A 19,647-nucleotide genomic window follows, 5' to 3' on the forward strand; every position below is an offset into this window, starting at 1 on the left:
ATTGTGCATGTTTCTATGTGTGTGTCTACCCCTAGTTCACAGACTTCCCAGACCCCATGCTGTACAGTGACTACCTACCAGAACTGTCCCGCCACCTGTCCTCCTGTAGCGCCCCCTGTGGCCCGGAGCTGGAGGCAGACCAGGTCTCTTGGGAGGAGCTGTTGGACATGGACCTCCCCTCGTTCCGACCTGCCTTCTTGGTCCTGTGCCGGGTCCTGCTGAACGTGATACATGAGTGCCTTAAACTGAGACTAGAACAGAGACCTGCAGGGGAGCCTTCACTGCTCAGCATCAAACAGGTCAGCAGGCACACTGTTTTCTTTATTGACTGATTAACGCTATTGGGCTGACCAGAACCTCAGATGTTGTCAAGCACAGTTCTATTATCTATGGTGGATGTGTAACCAGGCCAGCCTAGTACAGCTTGGCCTGCTCTGTTTGGCTCAGTAAGATGAAATGGTTAGGCTATATGTTGATGCCCATGCTAACCGGTGTCTCCATCTGTCCTGTAGTTGGTGCGTGAATGTAAGGAGGTGTTGAAAGGTGGTCTCCTGATGAAGCAGTATTACCAGTACATGCTGAGGCGGGTGGTCACAGACCCCCAGGGACTCCAGACCAACGCCAACATAGACGAGTTTGAGGACGACCTCCACAAGATGCTAGTGGTAAAACAGACCTACTGAGTCAGGATTAGGGTTTCCAGAAATCCTTGATGGAAGAGGGAATAAGCAGTATATCCGGGAATCCTCCAACCAGGATTTCTGGGAAACCAGAGAATTGTGGATTTTTTGCAACCTAGTAGTTAGGATCGTCATGAAATTATAATGAGGCATTATGAAGGGGTCATGCATGCTTATGTCAAGTTTTATAATGCATTATAACTGCACCATAACATCGACAAGATCAAGAACGACCTCCACAAGATGCTGGTGATAACGCAGACGTCTTACTAAGTACTAAACTGTAGAAGATGCATTGAATCTCCACTGAAAGTGCTTTTTAGTCCTGGATTAAGTTAAATCTGCGTCTGGGAAAATAGGGCCCTAAACCACTAACGTGTGTGTTGCTCTCAATGGTACAGCTGTAGAACGTTTTGAGGATTCAGCGTGGCGGAGGTGACGTTGCCTACCCTCAATACCTTGGGTCGGCCTGTCAGGAAGTTCAAAGGAGGTTTTCAGACCCAGAGTCTTAATCTTGGTGTAGAGCTTGGAGGGGACAATAGTATTGAGCTGTAGTCAATTAACAGCGTTCTCACATAGGTATTCCTCTTATCTAGGTGGGTGAGGGCAGTGTGGAGAGCAGTTGAGATTGCGTGATCTGTTGGGGCGGTATGCAAATTGATTGTGTCTGGGATGGTGGAGTTAATCTGCTATAATCAGCCTTTCAAAGTGCTTCCTGATTACAGGAATGAGCTTTACAGGGTGGTAGTCATTGTGGCATGAAGCCTTAAGAGTTCTTGAGGACAGGAATGATGGTCGTCTTAAAACATGTGGATAGCAGCCTGTGACAAGGAGAGGTTGTCCCAGGTCTGGTAGAGCGACATCATTGGGCAGATCACGGTTGGGTCTTCCTTTGTAATGCGTAATGGACTGTAGCCCCTCCACATGCGGTGTGGTATGATTCCACTTTACTCCTATATTGTAATTTTGATGACGCTACGGAGGTCATAGTGGGACTTCTTGTACTTGTTCCTGTCCTCAGCCATAGCATCAGGGTTGTCTACGATAGCTCTGTGCGCGGTAGCCCTGCTCTTTAGTTTAGCGCCAACCTGTGTTAATCTTGGGCTTTTGATTGGGGGACAATGTTGCCGATGCATTTTGTAATGCAACCGGTGACTCCGGTGGATAGCTCGTCGGCGGAGTCTCAAAACATATTCCAATCAGCGCTAGCAAGGCAGACCTGTAGCATAATTTCTGATTCTGGTGACAATTTTTCAACGGAGCGAGTCACAGGTACTTCCTGTTTTTGAGTTTCTGGTTGTAAACAGGAAGTAGGAGTACATGATCTGATTTGGCGGATGAGGGAGGGCCTTACATGCTTGCTTGTTGGTAGAATAACAGTGGTCTAGGACTTTATCGCCCCTAGGGAATAGGGTGCTGTTTGGGACTCATTCAGATTAGAGGTGTACTGTATGAGAGGCTGTCTCTGGATAGCTGGCCAGTACCCAGGACTGAGGCTCAAAGGTATAGTTCCTGGTAAATCTGCTTGAGAACACTGTGTGCTGATTTCTGGTGTGAGTGTGTTTTAACCAACCACTGCAAAGCTGAAACAGCACATGGTAGGTAGGGGTGTGGCAGGAATTGGTTTTAGTCAATCACTGATTACTTCTCAGGAATTTAGGCGGCAGAGTTTTCTTTCCTCGCTGTCGGTCTTTTTCTCTGAACAGACGGCCGGCCGGTAGTCTGATAAAAGCCTGATAAAACACTATGTTCCTGAATTCCAAGAAGGCTCAGAACAACAGAACTCTTAGGGAAAAAGTTTAGTCTAGTCTACTGCCTGCTGCTAGCACTCAACGCTTTCCTTTAGGGATATTACAACCCTGCCCTGCAGAGCATGGAGTGGTGCCTGCAGGGCATGGAGTGGTGCCTGCAGGGCATGGAGTGGGGCCTGCAGGGCATGGAGTGGGGCCTGCAGGGCATGGAGTGGGGCCCAACCAAGCCGCACTGCTTCTTAACACAGCGCGCATCCAACCAGGAAGCCAGCCGCACCAATGTGTCGGAGGAAACACCGTACACCTAGCGACCTGATCAGCGTGCACTGCCCCGGGCCCACCACAGGAGTCGCTAGTGCGCAATGAGACAAGGATATCCCTACCAGCCAAACCCTCCCTAACCCGGACGACGCTAGGCCATTGTGCATCGACCCCCCCGGTCGCGGCCGGCTGCGACAGAGCCTGGGCTCGAACCCAGAGTCTCTGGTGGCACAGAGACCACTGCGCCACCCGGGAGGCCCACTCTAGCAATTTTAGTTTTGTTACAAACTTGCCCATTCTGGTTTTCTCATATGCATGTTCTCTGGGCAGTTGGCTGATAAAGTGGACACTGGACAGATTAGGGTATATGATGAGATTGATAAAAACAAAATAGTTGTTACTTGGCAGCTAAGCATCAATCTTCATGTCACTAGCATACAAATGAAGACCCTTAATTTTATTGGAAAGGAGCATCAGTCTCATCACTGCACTTTCACCATCCTGTAGCCTAAACTACATGCTTTTCCAAGTAGCAATGGGAGGACCACACAACATAGCATCGCGGGACTACAAATTTACCTCCATGGTTATTCTATCAACAATTGCACAATAAATTGTTTCCACTGCAATTTGTTGCATAATACAATTTTACCAACACAAAAATATCCCACCATGTCAAACGAAGAAATTGTCTGTCGACATTTATTAAATTGTAACGATACTTCCTGTTTCCATCAGACTTGACTTGACTGGCATAAACAGTGGACAATCATACGGTGGAGAAACCATGTTGTTAAAACATACATTTAGGAACTAGATTTGATTATCAAATGTCTCAAACTTGAGACCAAACTAACTGATGCATGCACCTTTTATTTAAATGAATAACATTGGAAATACACCTTCATGCATGTAGGCAAAAATATCCACTTACCTGATAATCACCACACATTCATCCCTCTGTCTGAAGGTGTACTTTGACTACATGCACAGCTGGATCCAGATGCTGCAGCAGCTTCCCCAGGCCTCCCACAGCCTGAAGAACCTTCTAGAGGAGGAGTGGGACTTTACCAAGGTCATCACCCCTTACATCAGAGGAGGGGAGGCTCAGTCTGGGAAACTCTTCTGGTTAGTGTTTGACTGAGTTTGTTTCTTTGTTCTATTGTATCTCATGTTGAGTGTCTATACTCCTTGGAAGCATCCAACTTGCTCCCTCTTTAACATTGTGTTTAGTTAGCTCCGCTTGGCAAAGATCCCCTGTCTCTTCTCGCTCGCAGTGATATTGCTGGGATGCTGCTCAAGTCCACTGGGGACTTCCTGGACGCGGGCCTGCAGAGGAGTGGTGATGAATTCTGGGAAAGTGCCGATGACAGTACAGTCTCAGACGAGATCAGGTATGTCTTGTTTTAGTTGGTAGGAACTGCCAGGGACCTCATGATATGATATTATCACCATACTTAGGTGCCAAAACAGTATGTATTGCAATAATTACATTTTATGTTCCAAACGTATTGCTCATTGTATAGGTCTGCTGCAGAGAGATGAGTGTGCATGAGAAAATGGGGAAAAAAGTGCTGAAAAACCTCTTTGGCTCACTATTTCAAAAGAAGATGAAGAACAAGCTATATGATGAAAAATACCTGCATTTGTGGTACAGCCGACTAGCGCCAGCTAACGCAACTTTGCAAAAAGTATATACACAGAGTATACAAAACGTTAACATCTGCCCTTTCCATGACCAGGTGAATCCAGGTGAAAGCTATGATCCCTTATTGATGTCACTTGTTAAATCCACTTCAATCAGTGTAGATGAAGGGGAGGAGACAGGTTAAAGAAGGATTTTTAAGTCTTGAGACAACTGAGACATGGATTGTGTATGTGTGCCATTCAGAGGGTGAATGGGAAAGACAAAAGATTGAAGTGCCTTTGAACAGGGCATTGTAGTAGGTGCCAGGCGCGCCGGTTTGAACTGCAACGCTGCTGGGTTTTTCTCGCTCAACAGTTTCCTGTGTGCATTAAGAATGGTCACCACCCAAAGGAAATTCAGCATTGGAGTCAATATGGGCCAGCATTCCTGTGGAAACCTTTCAACACCTTGTAGAGTCCATGCCCCAACGAATTGAGGCTGTTCTGAGGGCAAAAGGGGTTAGGGTGCAAATCAATATTATAATGTAATTTTAAAAAATCTATTTAACCTTTTTTAACTAGGCAAGTCTGTTAATAAGAACAAATTCTTATTTACAATGACGGCCTACCCCGGCCAAACCTGGGCCAATTGTGCACAGCCTTATGGGACTCCCAATCATGGGCCGGTTGTGATACAGCCTGGAATCGAACCGGGGTCTGTAGTGATGCCTCTAGCACTGAGATGCAGTTCCCTAGACCGCTGCACCACTCAGGAGCCCCATTAGGAAGGTGTTCCTAATGTTTGGTATACTCCGTGTATATATCAGTGTATATATAGATTTATACAACAGGTGGGTCTAATCCTGAATGCTAAATGAATGCTAAATTCGCATTCCAGCCGGTGTCTATTCCACAAGTTACCACGGGCTAAATCTATGATGTTAAAATGCCTATTTACTCTGTTCCATCTGACTGCACAATCCACGTTCTCATAAGCCCAGCCAGGCAATTTATGAACTTGATCTCCACAATAAAAAGCATCCAGACATTATCTCACATTTCTTTTAGACTAACATTTAGTTTTCAACAACAGAGATTTCTATAAACTTTGCTCTCTACAGACAGGCAGGCAGCTTTTCTCAGACAGTCAAAATCACGTATCAGGATAGTTTTTATGGATATATATACAAAGAACTATCAATAGAAAGCAGATCAAACGAAACTAAGTGCAGCAAGTTTGCAATATTTCCAGCTCCAGCTTGAAGTGATTGTTAGCTGTGCTGTTGGTTAGCTCCTCTGAACAACAGTGTCTTGACAAGAGAGCACATTTTCTATGCCAGGTGAAATCGTTAGCTCATTGTTAAGGATGTATCCAAATAAATGTCACTAGAAAACAGTTCAAATGCAGTTACATTTGTTATTCTGGCTGCACTGTTTAACCTAACTGTAAGTTAGCCATAGTTGACTAGTTAGCAAGCAAAGGATAAGAACGTTGCCAGCCAGTATGGCAATGGAACATTTAGAATGAACAACTGGGTCGCTTGCGTCCATAGATACAGAACAAAAAGTCTGAACGACTGTGTCGTTCAACCGAATCTATAGAACAAACGACCAGCCGGCTTGGGTAGCAACCCTAGATTTGTGTCAGGACTGTATCTTGTGGAAGGATGAAATAGTATGAATAAAGTCAGCAAAATAAAGTTTTTAATGAAAATATGTCGATCATTATTTAAATATGTTGGTAACCCGTTTTATAATAGAGATAATTCCCTGGAAGACAGTGTTTGGAGGATATATTGGCACGGTTTTCCTCGACTTTGTCTCGAGCCTAGCACCTGTGCTATTAAATCCTTCAAACACTGGCTTCTCAGGCATTATCACTTAAATATGTACTGAACAAAAATATAAATGCAACAATTTCAAAGATTTAACTGGGTTATAGTTCATATGAGGAAATGAGTCAGTTTAAATCAATTGAATCAGGCCCTACTCTATGGATTTCACGTGACTGGGCAGGGGTGCAGCCATGGGTGGGCCTTGGTGGGCATAGGCCCACCCACTTTGCAACCAGGCCCAGCCAATAAGAATGTGTGTGAATATATTGTACATTTTTGTAATTTTTTACAAATTGATACTTGTGGTCCAAGCATCGCTATAATATTGCGATATGCAACAATGGATTACCCCCCGTCACTATTAGATATGACCAAGTGAATTCCTCACTGTTAGGATAATAAAGTGAACTTGACTTTCTAAGAGGCTAATGTTGAGCTGGTTTGTTGTCCTACTAGGCGGTCGGTAATTGAGACGAGCCGGTCACTCAAGGAACTGTTCCATGAGGCTAGAGAGAGGGCGTCCAAAGCTCTGGGCTTTGCCAAAATGCTCCGTAAGGTGAGAGAGACAGTAGTTTTTGTTTTCCCCCATTTTCTTCCTGCTTATTTTTACTTGGCAAATGTACAGATGTATTGTGTATGTAAGTAAATGTATGCTGTGTTTTTGGTTATGGCTCACTTGTAAAAAAGAGGGGGGAAAAGGATAGCTATCTCAATGTGACTTCCCAGGTTAAATCTAGGAAGTATGAACATAAAATAATTGTGTATTTTGAGTGTTCTGACTCCCTCTCTCCACTACAGGACCTGGAGATTGCTGCAGACTTCAGCATTACCAGCGGGGTACCATGCCTCCTGGAGGCCCTCATGGAGAGAAACTATGTCAAGGTGCCTCAAATGACCCCTTTTGTTCCTTTCCACCCTCTGTGCTATTCACTCTGTTCTACAGCGGGCCTGGGTCAATCCATTTCATGAAGTTTCCATTCCAGAACTAAACTGAAATTCCAATATTCATCATTGCTTTTTGAATGAAAATGACATTTCGATGTACTTCCTGAATGTCCCTTCCCTTTCTGAAGGATGAAAATGCTAACTTGTCTGTCTGATTGTCTGCAGGTCCAGATCCCAGGGCTGGAGGAGCTGGAGGTGTTTGTCCCCTGTTCCCTGATGAACCAGCGGGCCCTCATCCTGCAACTTCTTAACGCTGCAGCTGGTAAGGACTGCAGTAAAGAGCCTGATGAGATGATGGCAGAGGACGAGGCCTACCTGCTGATGAGCAAGCACGGAGCAGGGGACTCGCCTGGCGAGGCAGGCCAGGCTGCGGTGCAGTGGCAGTGGGACGGGGAGCTGGTCAAACTGGTGCCTCAGATGGAGACTGTGGACACGCTACGGGCCATGAAGGTGGGAATTCTGGGAACAGGGTTTATTAAACCAATTTGCAGTGTGCCATGACAAGGTGTGTGTGATCCATCTCCCATTCTGAAGTAGATTATTAAGCCTGATTGCAATGGGAACCTATGTATAACATATGTAGCTGCTTTGCACTAACATTGTACTGACAGATGATAGAGAAGAGAGACTGATGACTTGACTCAAACTCAGCTGTTAGACTTGGCTGTACTATGACTCGTCCTCAAGGAATTGAGACTTGACTCTGACTCTGTTAGACTTGAGACTACACACTCATCCTCAAAGACTTGAGATTGACACCGACTTGCCTACAGTGATGCAGCCGGCCCACCTGGTGGCCCAAAGGGATTGATTGTTTTCTTAATATATTGATCAGGTGGAGAACTTGCTCCTGATAGTGATGCAGTCAGCCCACCTGGTGGCCCAGCGTAAGGCCTTCCAGCAGAGCATGGATGATCTGCTCACCCTCCACAGGGAACAAACTTCCAGCCAGCCCCTCATCGCCCGCTCCCTGGAGCAACTCAAGGTACCATCCACTGTATTTAATTACATTGATCATGTACTGCTTTTCATTTCCCTGTTGTAAATAAATATTCACTATTAAGCCCAAGTTTATTGAGCTGCTATTGGGTAAGTTCACAAATGACTTTGCACAGATGTCATGTTTATACTGCAGTGAGAGCTGTGAAAAACAGTCATGCACATAACTGTTGTCTTATTCTACATCATTGTGTTCAAAATCTGTTAGCTTTCTCTCTCCTCGATTAGACTTTTCCTGTGTGGTGTGTCTGGTTGAAGCAGCCCTCATAAAATTATGTATTTTTCCTTTTAGTTAGTGTTTTTGACTCCCTCTCTAACTCATTATTTCTCTTTTTCTTTCCATCTCTCTCTTCTCCCACAGAACGAAGCCTTACAGCTGTGTATAAAGATCAGCACAGCCATCGACCGGGTGGAGTACATGTTCACGTCAGAGTTTGAGGTGGAGGTGGAGGAGTCTGAGTCGGCCACACTACAGCAGTACTACAGAGAAGCCATGATACAGGGATACAACTTTGCCTTCGAGGTTAGATAATAATACAGAATATTAGAACGGTTGGGTTGATGAGGGTGGGTTTATGATAAGCAGTGTTGTAGCAGTCCAGTCTCCAGACACATAGTGTCTCGGTCTTGTCTCTGTGTCAAATACATTTGTACTCTCTCGGGACAGTGAGGACTCATCATTTTTTCCGGAGACCAGCGCAGTAAAAAACTCAATTATCAGCTTCCATTCAGTCAGCACATAACCGCTTCGCCAGGCCAGTGGTGTGGTGTAGTGGGGGGTATACGCAGGCCAGTGGTGTAGTGGGAGGTATACGCAGGCCAGTGGTGTAGTGGAGGGTATACGCAGGCCAGTGGTGTAGTGGAGGGTATACGCAGGCCAGTGGTGTAGTGGAGGGTATACGCAGGCCAGTGGTGTAGTGGAGGGTATACGCAGGCCAGTGGTGTAGTGGGGGGTATATGCAGGCCAGTGGTGTAGTGGGGGGTATACGCAGGCCAGTGGTGTAGTGGAGGGTATACGCAGGCCAGTGGTGTAGTGGAGGGTATACGCAGGCCAGTGGTGTAGTGGGGGGTATATGCAGGCCAGTGGTGTAGTGGAGGGTATACGCAGGCCAGTGGTGTAGTGGAGGGTATACGCAGGCCAGTGGTGTAGTGGGGGGTATACGCAGGCCAGTGGTGTAGTGGGGGGTATATGCAGGCCAGTGGCGTAGTAGAGGGTATACGCAGGCCAGTGGTGTAGTGGGGGGTATACGCAGGCCAGTGGTGTAGTGGGGGGTATACGCAGGCCAGTGGTGTAGTGGGGGGTATATGCAGGCCAGTGGCGTAGTAGAGGGTATACACAGGCCAGTGGTGTAGTGGGGGGGTATACGCAGGCCAGTGGTGTAGTGGGGGGGTATACGCAGGCCAGTGGTGTAGTGGGGGGGTATATGCAGGCCAGTGGCGTAGTAGAGGGTATACGCAGGTCAGGTATAAGCCATATACCTTATTTCAGTGGGCATTGCCTATACCCACTTCTTAATCCCTACTGATGTGTATCAAAGTAGTGTAGCGGAGGTATATGACTTATTAATGATATAGTACAATAGAGAAATTATGCACAAAGTAGTCTACACAATTGCAAAGCACGTGAAATATATTAATATGCACACAGCCTAGTTTCAGCAGGAAATCATCTGCAGACAGCTAGAGTATGCAGCTGTCCACTGGTTTTGGCATGGAGCAGCTCACAGAATATTGGCATCGGTAGCCGGTAGGCATTTAAATGTATGATATGGAACAGTAAATGCAACAATGGGTATGCAAACCAGGTATTGAAAAGGTTTAGTCTGAAGTGTTGGTTAGTAGGCTATTTGTTATGCGCAATTGTCATCATGCACTGTTTGCATTAGGGGCGTAGACATGGGTGGACTGAGGCCCACCCACTGGGGAGCCAGGCCCTGTCAGGCCCACCCAATCAGATTGATGTGGTTTAAGCATTGTTGTGGTCTTATACCATCACATTTTTTTGTGAAATCAGAAAAATGTATAGGAGAACTCAGAAGAAAAAAATAGGAACCCGTATGATTTTTCACACAGGGTGCCTTTCCTTTGCTGGACGGGCCATTTGAGAACCTTTTGGCAAAATTAAAGTATACCCACTTCTCCAGCACCACTGCATAGGGACGATGGAAAGACAGCAGTCACACACAGCATGATGTTAAAGGATAAGTAGTCCATAAACTCAGACATAATGAGCCAGTAGGTCCCAATCATAAGAATACAAAAACACAACCATTAAGCATTTCCCAATCTCAATGTACAACTACTTCCCATTGCAAAAAATATGTCATGTTTAGCACACAAAGTAACCAGTGACCTAAAGTTAAAAGTGCAACTGATAGCATTTAACTACTTTGGCTGTAGGTTTCATATCTGCAATCATCATATCAGTTAAAAATATCAAATTCCCAGTTTATGCTACAAAACCAACTTTAAAATAGGTTCTATTTGACTCTGTGTTACATGACGTACACGGAGGCATTGTTGGTAGAATAGATGGATGCAGTTCAATGCGTGATTAATATAATTCACCGATACCAATATTTTGTGGACTACCAATAAATGTAAATCCCAGCTGGCCTGGTACATTGTTTGCTGCCTCCTTTCGGGATGCACTGTTTCAGTTTCAATGACTCAGTATTCTGGACAGAAATGGACGAATGTAACGAAGGCTGGGAATGTCAATACAATCAAACTAGGAAGGGCAATGATCACAAGTCAGTCATAACGTGGCTTATAGGCTAGCGTATCTATTTATGTAGCAACCTGAAAAGACGGAGCCTAAAGTTAGCTAGCTAGCCAACTACTAGGAGGATGTCATGACATTGGAGGAGTGGGTGGGGAACTGACTTTCCCCCCTCATTGTTTTTCAGTGAATATACACAGCTAGAGGTGCAGGTGTCATTTGGTTAGCTAGCAAGAACAACTTTTATCTAGCTAGCATATCTCTTGCCTTTGCAAATTCACTCTACTAACCAGCTCTGCTAGGGTGAGTAAAATTGGCAGTGAGGTGTTCTCTTATTTGTCTGGAAGTAGCAAGCTAGCAAACTTTAGCCAGTTAGCTTGGGTGCTTGGTTGGAACAAGCATGCATTGGCAGGCAAGCTGCAGAATGACAAGGAGGCTACAATTCCCCATTGTTTATCAATGCAATTTTGACGGCCAACTAGCTGAAAAAGTTTGAGAGTTTATCTAATGTTCCTTCGTTAGATTTTAGCTCATCTTGCTCTGGCTAGAATTAGAGATTTCTTAAATGTAACCTTTATTTAACTAGGTAAGTCGGTTAAGAACAAATTATTTACAATAAAGGCCTACCCCGGCCAAACCCTAACCCGGATGACGCTGGGCCAATTGTGCACCGCCCTATGGGACTCCCAATCACGGCCGGTTGTGATACAACCTGGAATCAAACCAGGGTCTGTAGTGACGCCTCTAGCACTGAGATGTAGTGCTTTAGACCACTGCGCCACTCGGGAGTTGTTGCTCTTGTTGTTGTGTATAACTGAGGGAGAGAGAACCTACCTTTTCATGGTTGTTTGATCAATAGGATCAAATGTAAGAGACTCCCTTGGTGTTTATATATTTTCAGAAATCCATTCAGGTGGATATTGTGGCTTTTGGCGAATGTGTTCTAATGATCTTAAGTTGCGCTGTTGCAACTGCCTGTAAAAACACAGACCAGTTCAAAGTGAATGATGGCAGAACCAACTGCCTGTAAAAACACAGACCAGTTCAAAGTGAATGATGGCAGAACCAACTGCCTGTAAAAACACAGACCAGTTCAAAGTGAATGATGGCAGAACCAACTGCCTGTAAAAACACAGACCAGTTCAAAGTGAATGATGGCAGAACCAACTGCCTGTAAACACACAGACCAGTTCAAAGTGAATGATGGCAGAACCAACTGCCTGTAAACACACAGACCAGTTCAAAGTGAATGATGGCAGAACCAACTGCCTGTAAACACACAGACCAGTTCAAAGTGAATGATGGCAGGCCTGTGTGGCAAATGGCTTGTTTGTATGAAGGCCGACTGTATCTCTGATTGGCTATAGAGCACCGGTCTGTGTAGACTCTGGTCCTGGACTCGACAGATGTTTTATTTCCTTAATTTTCCATACGCAACGGCCGCTTTCCCTCTATATTGCTATTAAAATTTCACAAATGCCTTAGAATGTTTTGGAATTACGTATACTAAGAATCTATGAAAATAATCATTAAGGGGTCACTTGTCAGAAAATGTTTGAAAGTGTCATTCTTCCTGCGGGTGTATATGAACCGATTTAATAATATTTTGTGTTACTAAAATGCAGTTTTTTCCACTTTAAATGCATTTATTTTATTTAACCTTTATTTAACTTGGCAAGTCAGTTGAAAACCAATTCTTATTTACAATGACGACCAACTTGTAAAGCCCCCCGGCCAAACCCAACCCGGACGACGCTGGGACAATTGCGCCACCCACATACAGTGCCTTCAGAATGTATTCACACTTTTTCCACATTTTGTGTTACAGCCTGAATTTAAAATGGATTAAATTTAGATTTTTTTGTTGTCACTGGCCTACACACCATACCCCCAATACCCCATAATGTCAATGTGGAATTATGTTTTTAGAAATGTATACACATTTATGAAAAGCTGAAATGTCTTGTCAAATAGTATTCAACCCCCTTTATGTCAAGCCTAAATAAGTTCAGGAGTAAATATTTGCTTTACAAGTCCCATAATAAATTGCAAGTCAGTTGAAAACCAACCACACTCACTGTGTGCAATAATATTTAACATATTTTAATGACTACCTCATCTCTGTACCCAGCACATACAGATAATTGTAAGGTACCTCCGTCGAGCATGGAATTTCAAACACAGATTCAACAACAAAGACCAGGGAGGTTTTTCAATGCCTCGCAAAGAAGGGCACCGATTGGTAGATGGGGAGAAAAAAAAGAGCTGACATTGAATATCCCTTTGAACATGGTGAAGTTATTCATTACACTTTGGATGGTGTATCAATACACCCAGTCACTACAAAGATACAGGCGTATCCTTTCTAACTCAGTTGCCGGAGAGGAACGAAACTACTCCGGTATTTTAATGGTGACTTTAACGTCTCTGGGATAGTCGGGGACGGTAGCGTCCCACCCCGCCAACAGCCAGTGAAAGTGCAGGGCGCCAAATTCAAAACAAAAATCTCATAATTAAAATTCCTCAAGCATACAAGTATTTTACACAATTTTAAAATTCTCGTTAATCCAGCCACAGTGTCTGATTTCAAAAAGGCTTTATAGCGAAAGCACCTCAAACAATTGTTAGGTCACCACCAAGTCACAGAAAAACACAGCCATTTTTCCAGCCAAAGAGTGGAGTCACAAAAAGCAGAAATATAGATACAATTAATCACTAACCTTTGATGATCTTCATCAGATGATACTCATAGGACTTCATGTTACACAATATGTTTTGTTCGATAAAGTGCATATTTATATCCCAAAATCTCATTTTACATTGGCGTGTTATGTTCAGTAGTTCCAAAACATGCGGCGATTTTGCAGAGAGCCACATCAATTCACAGAAATACTCATAATAAACATTGATAAAAGATACAACTATTATACATGGAACTTTAGTTACACTTCTCCTTAATGCAACCGCTGTGTCAGATTTTTTTTTAAACTTTACGGAAAAAGCACACCATGCAATAATCTGAGTATGGCGCTCAGAGCCCAAAGAAATATCCGCCATGTTGTGTAGTCAACATTAGTCAGAAATAGCATTAAATATTCACTTACCTTTGATCTTCATCAGAATGCACTCCCAGGAATCCCAGTTCCACAATAAATGATTTGTTCGATAATGTCCAATTATGTCCAAATAGCTACTTTTGTTAGCGCGTTTTGTAAACAAATCCAATGTCACGAAGTGCGTTCACTAGGAGCAGACAATGTCAAAAGGTTCCGTTACAGTCCGTAGAAACATGTCAAACGATGTATATAATCCATCTTTAGGATGTTTTTAACATAAATCTTCAATAATATTCCAACCGGAGAATTCCTTTGTCTGTAGAAATACAATGGAACGCGAGCTAACTCTCATGACTGCGCGTCACGAGCCCGTGGCACTCTGCCAGACCTCTGACTCATTCCCCTCTCATTCAGCCCCCCTTCACAGTAGAAGCCTGAAACAACATTCTAAAGACTGTTGACATTTAGTGGAAGCCTTAGGAAGTGCAAGATGACCAATATCCCACTGTATCTTCAGTAGGGGCTGAGTTAAACTACAAGCCTCAGATTTCCCACTTCCTGGTCGGGTTTTTTCTCAGGTTTTTGCCTGCCATAGGAGTTCTGTTATACTCAGACATAATTCAAACAGTTTTAGAAATGTCAGTGTTTTCTATCCAATACTACTAATAATATGCATATATTAGCATCTGGGACAGAGTAGCAGGCAGTTTACTCTGGGCACCTTATTCATCCAAGCTACTTAATACTGCCCCCCAGTCACCAAGAAGTTAAAACCGTTAGTTTAACTTCTTCGATATAGGGGGCGCTCTTTTAATTTTTGGATAAAAAAAACGTTCCCGTTTTAAACAAGATATTTTGTCACGAAATGATGCTCGACTATGCATATAATTGACAGCTTTGGAAAGAAAACACTCTGACGTTTCCAAAACTGCAAAGATATTATCTGTGAGTGCCACAGAACTGATGCTACAGGCGAAACCAAGATGAAATTTCATACAGGAAATGCCCCAGATTTTGAAGGCGCTGTGTTCCAATGTCTCCTTATATGACTGTGAATGCGCAAGGAATGAGCCTACACTTTCTGTCGTTTCCCCAAGGTGTCTGCAGCATTGTGACGTATTTGTAGGCATATCATCGGAAGATTGACCATAAGAGACTACATTTACCAGGTGCTCGCTTGGTGTCCTCCGTTGCAATTATTGCGTAATCTCCAGCTGCGTGTATTTTTCCATTTGCTTCAGAGGAGAAACCCAACTGCCACGAATGACTTACCATCAAATAGATATGTGAAAAACACCTTGAGGATTGATTCTAAACAACGTTTGCCATGTTTCTGTCGATATTATGGAGTTAATTTGGAAAAAAGTTTGGCGTTGTAATGACTGAATTTTCGGGGGGTTTTCTTAGCCAAACGTGATGAACAAAACGGAGCGATTTCTCCTACACAAATAATATTTTTGGAAAAACTGAACATTTGCTATCTAACTGAGAGTCTCCTCATTGAAAACATCCGAAGTTCTTCAAAGGTAAATGATTTTATTTGAATGCTTTTCTTGTTTTTGTGAAAATGTTGCCTGCTGAATGCTAGGCTTAATGCTATGCTATGCTAGCTATCAATACTCTTACACAAATGCTTGTGTGGTTGAAAAGCATATTTTGAAAATCTGAGATGACAGTGTTAACAAAAGGCTAAGCTTGTGAGCCAATATATTTATTTCATTTCATTTGCGATTTTCATGAATAGTTAACGTTGCGTTATGGTAATGAGCTTGAGGCTATGATTACGCTCCCGGATACGGGATTGCTCGACGCAAGAAGTTAATGGTTGTGATATGAGAACTGAGGATGGATCAACAACATTGTAGTTACTCCACAATACCAACTTAAATGACAGAGTGAAAAGAAGGAAGCCTGTACAGAATAAAAATATTCCAAAACATGCATCCTGTTTGCAACAAGGCACCTAAGTAATTCGACAAAAAATGTGGCAAAGAAATTCAAATTTGTCCTGAATACAAAGTGTTATCTTTGGGGCAAATCCGCCACATCACTGAGTACAACTCTCCATAATTTCAAGCATAATCAAATCTTCGTCCAGTTCGAGGTCAGTAATCGCTGTTCTGATATCCAGAAGCTCTTTTCCACATGTACAAATAAGTTAAACAATGAGAAAAAACACACAAAATAGCACAATTGGTTAGGAGCCTGTAAATCGGCAGCTATCTCCTCTGGCACCATTCTATAGTGGTGGCTGCTTCATGTTATGAGTATGCTTGTAATCTTTAAGGACTGGTGAGTTTTTCAGGATAAAAAAAGAAACAGAATGGAGCTAAGCACTGGCAAAATCCTAGAGGAAACCTGGTTGTCTGCTTTCCACTAGACACTGGGAGATGAATTCACCTTTCAGCAGGACAATAACCTGAAACGCAAGGCTAAATCTACACTGGAGTAGCTTACCAAGAGATCAGTGAATGTTCCTGAGTGGCTGAGTTAGTTTTGAGTTAAATTGGCTTGAAATGTATGGCAAGACCTGACAATGTTTGTATAGCAATGATCAACAACCAATTTGACAGTGATTTGAATAATATTTTTAAAGAATAATGGCAAATGTTGCACAATTCAGGTGTAGAAAGCTCTTAGAAAATTACCCAGAAAGACTCACAGCTGTAATCACTGCAATAGATGCATCTACAAAGTATTGTGAATGCTTATGTAAATGAGATATCTGTATTTCATTTTCAATACATTAGGAAAAATTCTAAAAACATGCTTTCACTTTCTCATTACAGGGTATTGTGTGTAAGATGGTTGAGAAAAAAAATAAATTCAGGCAGTAACAACAAAGTGGAATAAGTTAGGGGTATAAATACTTTCTGAAGGCATTGTTGACAACAGCAAGTGCGCTGCAATTAAAAAACATTGTTCCACTCACCTGATTATGATAATTTGAAACGTAACTTCTTGTTGAAAGTTATTCTTGAAAAGGTAGAAATTGCTAATACAAATTAGCAACAACGTCCTCTTTGATAACACTGCTGCAGCAGCTGCAAACTAACCATGCAAAAACTACTGCTCGCTATTGTGCAGTGACCTGTTGGCCTTCAAGATGGCAGAAGTTTCCATAAGTTTTAGAAAAATTGTCCCACCCATTACGTCAAAATGTGATTGGTTGATTCCGCTGTCACTCCAAACATTTGCCCTAATACAGCTGAATGGCTGGTGCCTTTATCTAGCTTCTGATGGCTTAGCCAATGGCTAGATATATTTATCTTCCCAGATACCAGCTGATTGGATATTTTTTTGTCTTTAGTGTTGACCTTTTCTTTCCAACAAAAACTGAAGAGATTAAATCAGAACGTCATTGAAAATAATAATAATCATTATTAGGATATTCTAATCATTATTTTATAAATCCTTAGCCCTTCTCTGATTGTGTCAAAGGCCCATTGATCATCACTGTGTTTGGGTTAGTAATAGTGTGTAGAGTGGCTCTATTTTACCTCAGCATGCATGTGTTCACTATTTTGAATGTGTAAAGAATCTGAAATATTAATACAGATATACTGGACATTTTGATCTCTCATGGTGGTGATTTGGCAAAATTGCAGTCATGGTCTTGAAATGGACTCACATTCTTCTGGTCTCGGACCCCTTGTCCCCCTCCCGGTCTTGACTCTGTATCATCACCCCCCCCTTCCACATTCCGGTCTTGGTCTTGAATCGCTCGCTACAGGTGATCTCGAACACAACACTGATGATATTGATGCTAACTAGTACAGAGGGTGCTCTGGCTCAACTTTGCTTTTGAGGTTAGAGGCCAAGGGTCACTGCTGGAGTCGGGTCATTTGGCTGCATGGTATGGGGGGCAGGGTGGACTAATGATCAGTGTTATAGTTGGAACACTAACCCAGTACTGAGGGCAGGGCCAATGATCAGTGTTATAGTTGGAACACTAACCCAGTACTCAGGGCAGGGCCAATGATCAGTGTTATAGTTGGAACACTAACCCAGTACTCAGGGCAGGGCCAATGATCAGTGTTATAGTTGGAACACTGCCTCAGTACTACAGAGAAGCCAGGGATACAACTTTGGCTTCGGGTGGTGGAGGGTAGCAGTGGGCTAACTGCCGATTTGAGTTATGATGCAGCCAGGGGCTGCTAGCGGCAACATGAGGGTGGGTTACTTTAGGTCAGTCTTTACTTCCTGAGTATTTCCTCAGTACCCCTAGTGTGGACCGTAACATGTTCTGCTCATTGCCTTGGAGGGTTGCGTTAGTACAGTGATGAACTGTAGAGATGTAAGCTGGAGGTAATTGGAGGGTTGTGTTAGTACAGTGATGAACTGTAGAGATGTAAGCTGGAGGTAATTGGAGGGTTGCGTTAGTACAGTGATGAACTGTAGAGATGTAAGCTGGAGGTAATTGGAGGGTTGTGTTAGTACAGTGATGAACTGTAGAGATGTAAGCTGGAGGTAATTGGAGGGTTGTGTTAGTACAGTGATGAACTGTAGAGATGTAAGCTGGAGGTAATTGGAGGGTTGTGTTAATACAGTGATGAGCTGTTAGCGGAAGGTAATTGTCAACATCTATTTGGGTCTGGTTGGACAATTGTTCTCTTTCTGAGGAAGGCTGACACGGAAACACGGCATTGTTTTTAACAATAGGTTCTGTTGAACATGCCACAGAAATAAAGACATTTCAATAATAGCAAGATTGGCTTGGTCCTCCTTTGGTTTAGGGGTCAGACTGGTTAGACAGAAACGAGTACACCTGACACTCCTATTGGCTGCGTTTACACAGACATGATCTGAGGCTGCCTGTGTGGAGGCAGCATTAAGTTCCTCACAGTAGCAGCACAAGGAAGAGTGCTGTGGTTCTGCTTGTGATGTAGGGGTTATACTGTTCCAGTGAAGAGCACCTTCAAAATGTACCTTTTGTTCTCCGTAGTACCACAAGGAGGTGGTGCGTCTGATGTCGGGGGAGTTCCGTCAGCGGATCGGGGAGCGCTACATCTCTTTCGCCAGGAAGTGGATGAACTATGTCCTCACTAAGTGTGAAAGTGGCCGGGGTACCAGACCCCGCTGGGCCACTCAAGGCTTTGATTTCCTCCAAGCCATCGAACCTGCCTTCATCTCTGCTTTACCAGAGGACGACTTCCTAGTAAAAACATACTACTTCATTGACTGATTTATTAAATGACTACGTTATTGATTAATTGATTGGGTATTTTGCAGGATGGTATTGTGATTACATAAATCCTTCCCTTTGCAGAATTTGCAAGCTCTAATGAACGAGTGCATTGGTCATGTGATCGGGAAGCCTCACAGCCCAGTCAGTGGCCTGTACATAGGTAAGACCCCGCCTCATCTGCACAAATATGTGGGCCTGTGTGGCTCAGTTGGCAAGACCATGGTACTAGCAGCAATGCCAAGGTCATGGGTTCAAGTCCCTCAGAGATCACATGCGCATGATGAACATGTATGCACTCATTGGATAAAAAAAACATCTTGTTAGCCCTAAGGAAACTAGTGTGTAGAAATAGGAGGGCTGGAGTCCTATATCTTGGTCTTGTTGAGGATGGCCCTTCCTCTCTTCTCTACTCAGCCTCGAGGAACAGTCCTCGACCGGTCAAGGTCCCTCGTTGCCATAGTGACCCCCCCAACCCCCAGCTGTTCATCCCCAATGCAGAGGGCTTCAGGTAGGTCAAAGGTCATGAGCCACTAAGAACCATTTGCGGCCTGTTAGAATACTGTATGTTTTCCTGCATGTTCTCA

The 19,647-nt window shown here is 43.5% G+C and overlaps 1 protein-coding gene across 5 annotated transcripts in view; it reads left to right on the forward strand.

Moving 5' to 3' along the window:
- LOC115118837 (mitogen-activated protein kinase kinase kinase 4-like) overlaps positions 1 to 19,647 on the forward strand; it is a 66,006-nt gene that overhangs the window by 35,685 nt on the left and 10,674 nt on the right. For all 5 annotated transcript variants that reach the window (XM_029647564.2, XM_029647566.2, XM_029647565.2 and 2 more), the window contains exons 6-17: positions 36 to 299; positions 513 to 665; positions 3,663 to 3,820; positions 3,970 to 4,086; positions 6,610 to 6,709; positions 6,952 to 7,035; positions 7,264 to 7,548; positions 7,934 to 8,083; positions 8,459 to 8,620; positions 18,821 to 19,033; positions 19,145 to 19,223; positions 19,478 to 19,571. In XM_029647564.2, the coding sequence (XP_029503424.2) occupies positions 36 to 299; positions 513 to 665; positions 3,663 to 3,820; positions 3,970 to 4,086; positions 6,610 to 6,709; positions 6,952 to 7,035; positions 7,264 to 7,548; positions 7,934 to 8,083; positions 8,459 to 8,620; positions 18,821 to 19,033; positions 19,145 to 19,223; positions 19,478 to 19,571 (1,859 nt within the window). The remainder of the gene's footprint in view (positions 1 to 35; positions 300 to 512; positions 666 to 3,662; positions 3,821 to 3,969; positions 4,087 to 6,609; positions 6,710 to 6,951; positions 7,036 to 7,263; positions 7,549 to 7,933; positions 8,084 to 8,458; positions 8,621 to 18,820; positions 19,034 to 19,144; positions 19,224 to 19,477; positions 19,572 to 19,647) is intronic.

This window comes from Oncorhynchus nerka, linkage group LG28 (assembly GCF_034236695.1).
Source record: "Oncorhynchus nerka isolate Pitt River linkage group LG28, Oner_Uvic_2.0, whole genome shotgun sequence".
Classification (NCBI taxonomy): domain Eukaryota; kingdom Metazoa; phylum Chordata; class Actinopteri; order Salmoniformes; family Salmonidae; genus Oncorhynchus; species Oncorhynchus nerka.